The 9,861-nt window shown below is 38.5% G+C and overlaps 1 protein-coding gene across 3 annotated transcripts in view; it reads left to right on the forward strand.

Moving 5' to 3' along the window:
• Window positions 1–2,125, forward strand: part of RWDD1 (RWD domain containing 1) — a 28,539-nt gene extending 26,414 nt beyond the window's left edge. For 2 of the 3 annotated variants that reach the window (XM_019668294.1, XM_019668295.1), the window contains one exon: window positions 1,836–2,123. In XM_019668294.1, coding sequence (XP_019523839.1) covers window positions 1,836–1,957 — 122 coding nt within the window. In that variant the 3' untranslated portion in view covers window positions 1,958–2,123. Of the gene's footprint in view, window positions 1–1,835 lie in introns of all 3 variants that reach the window. The other variant, XM_019668293.1, reaches the window with a different exon arrangement.
• Window positions 2,126–9,861: the final 7,736 nt, after the last annotated feature.

The following is a 9,861-nucleotide window of genomic DNA, read 5'->3' on the forward strand; positions in this document are numbered from 1 at the left end:
GCCCAGCTCCAGGTTGAGCTGTTGTTCAGCATCTTAGCTGTAGAGGGCAGTGTCACTGGCCCTCATATGTGGGATCCAAACCGGGGCCCTCTGGCGCCCCAAGCCAGTTCCCAACCATTGCGCCACTTGGCCGGCCCTGTAGTCTGTTTCTTAAACTGTGCTTCATACTGTCACACCTCCGATAGCACCCTACATACTCACAGAATTCTGCACTTCGTTTGTTAGTCTTCTGTCATGCCCGTGTTGCCAGCTGGGGATCCTCTAGCGTTTGTACTTTCAGCCTTGTTCCAGGACCATCTGCTGGAGAAGGCTAAGAGGCAGTGTTGATGTGGCCCACTGTTAGATCATGCTTCTTAACCTTAGCTGTGCCCTTACTGACAGTCCACATTTTTTATGTGCATCTTATTCTATTCCGGCACCAAGATTTTTATAGTCTCAAAAAAACAAAAGCCAGCAAGGATGTCCTCATCTACCCGCTTCTCACTTTAGGCTCCTGTGATCTCCTATTTTGTTGAGAAATTCTAGATCCAAAAACCTTTGTTTCACTCTCTCTTGCACTTTAGAACTTTTACTATCTTCAGTCATTCTTCTTGCCCTCTGTAGTGCATCAGATATCTCCTCAAAGCCAATAACTTACCAAAGGCTGTCTGTTGATTCTGCCACTGAAATGTCTTCTCAACTCTTTCTTCCTGATTTGAAGATTTATCATTTTTCACCTGGACTTTTGTGGTAGCTTCTTAAATTGTCTCCCTGCATCAGTCTCTTCCTCCTTCTAGTGACCTAACCTACTTTACAGTCACCACCTCTGTGGTAGTGTTTCTAAACCCTGATTTAATCATGACATTTCTCTCCTTAAAATCCGTTGATGGTTCTCTGCTGCTTCGAGGACAAGGTTGACCTACACAGTTCTTCAGTCTAGTCTTTGTTATCTCCAGGTATTTTTCCTCAAGAATCTTCTGTTCCATTTAGAAGTGCTCATTGTCTTAAGCTTTTCTCTCTGCCTTTGCCCAGGCTTCTATCCAGGCTTGCTTCATTCTGTCCGCCTTGCTTCTTGGTGGATTCAAATTTATCATGAAGATATTTCAGAGGTCATCTGCTCTGTGAAGGCTTCGCTATCTCAGACACTCAGTCATTTTTTGGCCTGGACTTGGCAAATTGTATTTTATTACTGAACTGCTCATACATATGAAGCAAGACTCATTTTCATTGAATTGAATGTCAGTGGGCTAGAGTCTGAGGGGGGAGGAAGATGAACAATTTTGGGTGAAATTAAGAGCACTGTAATACCATACCTTTATGCACTTCAGACAAACTGAAGGAAGAGTGAAGATGTTTAATGCAAAGCCTGGGTGTTGCTTCCTATAGTGCTTAGATAACTTGGAATCTTGGAAAGGCATACCATTGGTTACGAGGGGAACTGGAAGACAGTGAAGATCAAGTTAAATCTATCAATTAAATAACAAGTATAGTTGAGCTTTAATGATGTACATATCTGCCACTATTGTATTTTGGTATGGGGCCATGGTCAGTGATAATCAACTTTGTATAACCAGGACATATCATCTTTGTCTTCAACTTATCACATGCCACATTATAAATAATTCATTCTACAAGGCTTTCTAATAACTGGATTTTTTAGACTATGAAGTTGTTCTTAAAATGCGTGAGTCTCTGCTGACCAATACAGGCCATTGTTGGTGTCATTTGCAGTAGTAGTTCAGGGTTTCATCACTTGCACCTCCCAGGCACAGGTAGAAGTTTCTGTTTGGTGCTGCCAGTAGTTGTATCTTTGATTCCTTACTGTAGGACTGAAGGTGAAATCTTGTCTTTTGCAGCTGGAAACAGTGTGGAGGTAGATGAGTCGTTGTTCCAGGAAATGGATGACTTGGAGCTAGAGGATGATGAGGATGATCCCGACTACAGTCCTGCTGACCCCGAGAGCGACTTGACCGACTAATGGACTGTCCTGCCTGCAGAGAGGCATCACTGCCACAGCATCTGTGGCTATGCTGAGAGGGTGTTGATGTTCCTTTCTTTTTTTCTAAGAAAAAATAATTTTCAGGAGAATATTCTTCTGATACCTTTCATCATTGAACTTAATAAACTGACCTTAACATTTCAAATATAGAGTGTTCAATTCCTCTTATTGGTGGGAAGAGGGTCAAATATTTAAAATCATTTAGTGTTGGAGAGAGATGTGCCTATCACTCTAGATTTGAAGATAGGCTGCTGCTGTTGCTCAGGTGTGGTTTTATATACAAGGAACTGGAATAACTCAGAATTTCTATGGTGGTCTTTGGATTCTAAGTGTTGGCATTCATATAAAGTATTAGAAGACTGAGGTGATTAGAGCATTAAACCTTCTGCATTCTAGCCTTCAAGCATGATAAATTTAAGTCTTAACCACACCAAAAGCCCATATTATAGTCAGGAGTAATATGGACTTTAGTCCTGTGGAAGTATTTGAATCCAAACCATCTGTGGAATTATGAAACAGTGTGCACTTTAGGCCCTTCTCAGTTAGGTTAATAAACACTGAGCCTCAGTCTGGATTTTAGAATAGTGAAATCTCATGCCAGGGGACTAGTGCATTGAGAACCACTGTCCTACGTTGTGAAGTCTATATGTTGTGATATTCCCCTATTTTTCTAATTACTCAGCCTGACGGGGTCTGAATTCTTGGGATTGGATACTCAACAAGAGAGCCACACAGCCACATTGGTGCACTTACGAGACCTTCATAATAATAATAATTATAATAATCATAATAATAATTTGGAATGATTGACTTGGGGATTCCAGGTAGGAGAGAGTCAGGCTTCATGCAAGTTAGCCAGTCACTGCAATTTTGGAGGATTGAATCTTAACCACAATGAGAAATGATTTGTGATTTTGCAAATGGCTGCCTCCATTCAAAAGTACGTATACCATACCCACAAGCGCAGCAATATTAGCCCCACATTTATTTTTGGAGTCAGATCTTATGATTAAAATAAAATAATTGAAGACAAAGCTATCTCTGAGGAATTTGATACTTTTCGCAGCCTTGATTTTAGACCAATAAAAGGTAATGGCTGTCAAGTTCAGCATTTCTGTTTTTTTTGTTTTGTTTCAGGTGTACAAAACAACATAATGATTGGACAATTTACACCCCTCACAAAGTGAAATCTACCCCCTGCAAGTCTACTACCCCTCTGACATTGTACACAGCTATTACAATACCATTGACTATATTTTCTATGCTATACTTTGCATCCCATAACTATATATATATATATATATATATATATGTATATATGTATGTATATATTTAAATACATATATATTTAATTATAGTTGACATTTAATATTATTCTACATCAACTTCAGGGGTACAGCGCAGTGGTCAGGCTTCTGCACAATCTATAAAGTGATCCCACCGATAGGTCCAGTACCCACTTGACACCCTATATAATCTTTGCAACATTATCGATTATATTTTCCATACTGTTTTTCACATCCCTGTGACTATTTTGTGACTACCAATTTGTACTTCCTAATCCCTTCACCTTCTCCCCCATCCCCAATCCCCCTCCCATCTAGCAACTATCAGTTTTTTCTCTGTATCTCTGAGTCTTTATATTTTGTTTGCTCGTTTATTCTGTTCTTTAGATTCTACATGTAAGAGATCATATGGTATTTGTCTTTTTCAGTCTTATTTCACTTAGCATAATATCTTGTAGGTCCACCCATGTTGTTGCAAATGGTAAGATTTCATTCTTTTTTATGGCAGAATAATACTCTATTGCATGAATGTACCACAGTGTCTATCCAACCGTCTATTGATGGGCATTTCGGTTGTTTCCATGTCTTGACTATTGTGAATAGCGCTGCAGTAAATGGGTGCATATATTTTTCCCAATTAGTGTTTTAGTTTTCTTTGGATAAATACCCAGAAGTGGAGTTGCTGGGTCATAAGATAGTTCTATTTTTAATTTTTTTAGGAACCTCCATACTGTTTTCTATAGTGGCTGCACCAATTTGCAGTCCCACCAACAGTGCACCAGGGTTCCCTTTTCCCCACATCCTCGCCAACACTTGTTTGTTGATTTATTGATGACAGCCATTCTAACAGGAGTGAGGTGATATCTCATTGTGGTTTTTTATTTGCATTTCTCTGATGGCTAGTGATGTTGAGCATCTTTTCATATGTCTGTTGGCCATCTGTATGTCCTCTTTGGAGAAATGTCTCTTCATGTCTTCTGCCCTTTTTTAAATTGGGTTGTTGATGTTTTTAGTATTGAGTTGTATGAGTTTTCTAATAAATTTTGGATATTAACCTCTTTTCAGATGTATCGGCAAATATCTTCTCCCATTTAGTAGGATGCCCTTTTGTTGATGGTTTTCTTTGCTGTGAAAAAACTTTTTAGTTTGATGTAGTCCCATTTGTTTGTTTTTTCTTCCATTTCCTTTGCCCAAGGGGATATTTCAGTAAAAATATTACTAAGGGTAATGTCTGAGAATTTACTTCCTATATTTTCCTCCAGGAGTTTATGGTTTCAGGTCTTACATTTAAGTCTTTAATCCATTTTGAGTTTATTCTTGTAGATGGCATAAGGAGGTGGTCCAGTTTCATTTTTTGCATGTATCTGTCCAGTTTTCCCAGCACCATTTATTAAATAGACTGTTTTTACCTCAATGTAAATCCTTACTTTCTTTGCCATAGAATAAATGAACACATAGATATAGATTTCTGGGGTCCCTATTCTGTTCCATTGATCTATGTGTCTTTATGCCAATACCATGCTGTTTTGATTACTATAGCTTCGTAGTATCATTTGATATTAGGTAGCATAATACCTCCCACTGTTCCTATTTCTCAGGATTACCATGGCTATTTGGGGTCTTTTATGGTTCCATATAAATTTTAGGATTATTCTAGTTCTGTGAAAAATGCCATTGGTAATTTGATAAGGATTGCATTGAATCTGTATATTGCTTTGGGTAATATGGACATTTTAACTATATTAATATGTTCAGCATATAACATGTTCTATGCAGAGAGAAGTCCAAAAGTTTGTGTTTTGTGAGATACAGTAATGCCTTGGTTTGCGAGCATAATTCATTCCAGAAGTAAACTACTCATATTGCAAGACATCGCTCGTTTACCACTTTAAAATGTAATTGGTTTGCAAGCATAATTCGTTCTGGAAACAAACTACTTATATTGCAAGACATCGCTTGTTTAACAAGTTAAAATGTATTAGAAATGTTTGCTCGTCTTGCAGAGCACTTGCAAACCACATTACTCGCAATCCAAGATTTTACTGTATTGCTTTTCCTAAGGAGAGATCTTTTTTGAAGCTCATTAGCAGATGCATCAGAATCTAAAAGAGCAGTTCAATTAAGGATAAGAAAAACAATGAGGTCAATGAAGACTTGACTTATAAGTGTCAATAATAATTCCACCTCCCCCTCACCCATGATTTTTTAAAGTCAAGTTTTATGCATTTCCTGCAGGTATTGAAGTGGATTTCCACCTTTGTCATTTCAGAATGTCATTTTCAGCATTCGGCAGCAACTAATGATATGGAAATGAGACAAGCTCGTTAGTTCTAATAATACTCCCAAGTATTTGCACCCAGAGTAAATACTAACTTTTACTGTTGGCTTTGTGTGTTGTGAATTAGCCAGACTGTTTCTCAAACTGGAGCACACATCTTCCCAGGAAGTCTAATAGCAGCACTGGTAGTGTTTGCAGCAATAATTGGCGCATCTTGATTATCAGTTTTGTTCTTGGATTCGGGAATATTTTTGTTTTTGTTTTTCTACTCCTAAATTGTATAAAATATCATTAGGTTATAAACAAACACATGTAATGTGTATTCATTGCCGTAGCCCTATACCTGCCTGACACAGAATAGACACCTAATATTTTGTTGAGTGAATGAATAATGAAGTAGGATACAAAATTCTCATTTTAGAAGTGGGAGGTCAAAGTAATGTTCTGCTGGCCATCTGCAGCTTTGAACAATACTTTCAGATTCTGCATAACTTCACGTTCTTCTACCAGCTGGGATGCCTTAAAAAAGTGGAGGAATACTGACCAAACACAGAACAGTTAAAAGGTTACATGAATATTTCCTAGTTCAGGTAACACCATGAAGAAGTGGTCAGTCACATCTTTTGATGAAAAGGATGGGTTCACTTGTTGTACTGTTGTCACCAACTCCAAAGATGTTATGTGCCAAGAAGCAAAGAGATGTATTCTTGGATTCCAGAAGAAAGGTGATTGTGGGTTTTCAATATTCATGTGCTAGCCCCTGTGAGGTGTTACGAAGGTGTAAACAGAAAGTAGGTACACTACACATAGTTCACAATGTTTGTCTTTCTGAGAACATGTCAGACAGCAAAGCAGGCCTTATATGATTGTATGTCAAAATGAGGCACACACTTCAAGAACTGTAGGGAGTAATTTTAGAGAGACCATTGAGTTCTAAAGTGATAGAAAAAATTTTTTTAAATGACATATGGAATGCAAGTTCCGATTGATATGTAAATGTGAATGACATTAGCTTGTTTGCTGAATATCACTACGGTCACCTTCGGAGTACTCCCCTTGGGAAGCTATGCACCGACACCAGTGCCTAGTCCACCCTTCAAAGCAATTTTGGACTCTCTTCTAGAACGGCTATCAGAGCTCTCGTCATATTACCCTTGATGTCCTAAAAGCCATTGGGGACCAGATAAGGTGAGTAGCGAGGGTGTTCCAATACAGTTATTTGTTTACTGGCTAAAAACTCCCTCACAGACAGTGCCGTGTGAGCTGGTGCATTGTCGTGAGGCAAGAGCTCCTTTGGAAACTTTTTTTCTCATGCCAAGATTTTCAGTTAAGATTTCCTTATCTGTTTCTCTATCGATGTTTACTTGGTCTTCTATGCTTCTCTCAGTCAGCCGATAAAATTGATGCACAATTCCACAAATTTTTGCAATGCTTTCATCAGTTCTCATTACTGGCTACCCTGATCTCTCCTCATCAGTTGATGTGACCCACGCACCAACCGAGTGCTTCCTTGTCAGTTAGGAGCTTACCGAAAGGGTACCTGAGAGGATTGGGTGGGAGACTGGAAAAGAAAGAGACTAGAGACGAAAGCTGGGGACAGGAGGTCCACCCAATGCTGATGGCAGAGAGTGGCCCCATTTATTGTTTATACACAGCTTTTATAGCAAAAGTAACTTTCCTTAGGTAGGGGGTTTTGGGAACTTGAGTCCCCTCCTCCCGGGGCTTTCCATAGGGTGTGGGGAAGTTACAGCAAGCAGAAACTTAACAGGATGGCATTCCACTCTGTAGCTTTCAAGGCCCTTGACTGTTTTCTCCTCAGCGGCCAACCTTCCCATGCTGCTCACTCGGCCTGAGAGCCTGTCAGCCTACCAGCTCTCAGGCTTAAACCCTTACTGCAGACCTCCGGCTCCCTACAATCGGTGACGCATTCTCTCCCCTTAGAAAAATGTTTAATCAATTTTTACAATGCCATTTACTTTATGGCATTATCCCCATAAACTTGGACTAACATGTCCTTGATTTCACCTCCACTCTTGCTAAGTTTAATAAGAAATTTAATATTTGTTCATTGCGCTAATTCAAACTCAGACATTCTTGCAACAGCACACAAAAACACACAATAATGAACTCCACTCAGCAAGACATCACCACATATTGACACGAACACAGCTGTGAGACTCTGATATACCAAGGTTATGAAACCTTACTGAGCTAGTGTACAGTGCTGCCAATGTAAGTGCACGGTGGCAAGTTCGCGGACTTAATTGTCAGACCTTGTAAACAACTATACGATAACAGCAGGGGACTTCAATACATATCAACAATGGATACATCATCCAGACAGAAAATCAACAAGGAAACATTGAGATTGAATCATACTTGAGAAAAAATAAATTTAAGAGGCATAAATAGAAAATCCCACTCAACAGCAGCTGAATACATGCTCCTGAGAACACACAAAATATTCTCTGAAATAGAGCATGTGGTAGGACACAAAACAAATCTTAGTAAATTTAAAAATATTGAAATCATACCAACTTTCTGATCACTGGTATGACTCTAGAAATCAAGGGAAAACTGAGAAGATCTACAAATATGTAGAAACTTCTGAATATCCATTGGGACAAAAAGAAATCAAAAGGTGAATAAAGAAGAAAAAATTATCTAAAAACATGAAAATGGAAATACTGTATGTATATCGTATCTTACATAATGCAGCAAAAGCAGTTCTACAGGAAACCTTATAACAATAAACACATATATTAAGAAATTAGAGGCTGCAGTCCCTGTGGCAGTGGGTTGCCATGGGCTACCATGTGTAGCCAGCAGCCAGCGTGAGCGGCCAGCAGCCGCAGTGAGCAGCCGGCGACAGATCTGCCTCGCCAGGGAAGAGCGCAATGATGGTGACAACTTGGGCCAGTGAAGCAGCGTCCTCCACAACTAGATTGAAGAACAAAACGACAGCAACTTGTCTGTTCCCCTTCCCCCAATTCCCCAGCACTGTTCCCATCCCCGCAATTACCCAATAAAAAAATAAAAATAAAAATAAAAATAAAAAAGAAATTAGAAAGATCTCAAGTAAAAAATAACAAAAACTTTACATCACAAGGAACTAGAAAAAAAACAACTGAAGCCAAAAGTTAAGAAAAGGAAGAAAACAAATAATAAAGATTAGAGTAGAAATAAATGAAATAGAGAATAGAAAAACAGTAGAACAGATCAACAAAACTAAGAGTTGGTCCCTCAGAAAGATAAACAAAATTGACAAAACTTTGAGAATAAAAGAGAAGACTCAAACATACAAACAAACAAATAGAAATGGAAGAGGAGACATTACAAATGCTACTACAGAAATACATAGGATTATGAGAGACTACTAAGAACAATCATATGCCAATAAAGTACATAACCTAGAAGAAACCGGTATATCTAGAAACACACAACCTATCAAGACTGAATCAGGAAGTAGAAAATCTGAACACACCAATAATGAATAAAGAGATTGAATCAGTAGTCAAAAACCTGCTAACATAAACTGTTTACTCTCACTCATCTAATTTGTATTCATTTTAGTGGTTGCAACATTATTTTGGGCATAGGCTTTAATTTTGTTGAGAGCAGGAACTAGTATTATTTCCATGTAACTTCAAGATCTATTTGTAGTACAGAATGAGCAGTCAGCAAACACTTTGTTCAGGCTCCTTGTGTTCATAATCACAAGAATGGTGTACTCAACGAGATGCAAATGTTCCTGTTGGTTTGTCTCCTGTTCCCCTTTGTTAAAGTAAATCTGTGGAGTATAACATATCACCACCTCCTTTTCTGCATACCTCCCCTATACGTCTATCAATTCACTATGTCTGCCTCATGGAGAAGGCTGCCTGCATCTATTGAGATGATCACATGTAATTTTTATCTTTCATTTTATTGATGTGATATATTACATTTAATTATTTGTGTATGTTGAACCATCCTTACATCCCAGGGACAAATCCCACTTGGTCATGGAGTATAAACCTTTTAATGTGTTCTTGAATTTGTTTTGCAAATCTGGCAATGCCGTCATTGTAGAATGAGTTTAGAAGTATACCCTCCTCCTTAGTTTTTTGGAAGAGTTTGAGGAGAGTTGTTGCTAAACCTTTTTTTAAAAAAAAACTTTTGGTAGGCTTCACCAGTGAAGCCATCTGGTCCTGAGCTTTTCTGTGTTAGCAGGTTTTTGATTGCTGATTCAATCTCTTCACTCATTATTGGTGTGTTCAGATTTTCTCTTTTTTCCTGATTCAGTCTTGATAGGCTGTGTGTTTCTAGATGTACTGGTT

The sequence above is a fragment of the Hipposideros armiger genome, unplaced genomic scaffold (assembly GCF_001890085.2).
Source record: "Hipposideros armiger isolate ML-2016 unplaced genomic scaffold, ASM189008v1 scaffold_523, whole genome shotgun sequence".
Classification (NCBI taxonomy): Eukaryota; Metazoa; Chordata; class Mammalia; order Chiroptera; family Hipposideridae; genus Hipposideros; species Hipposideros armiger.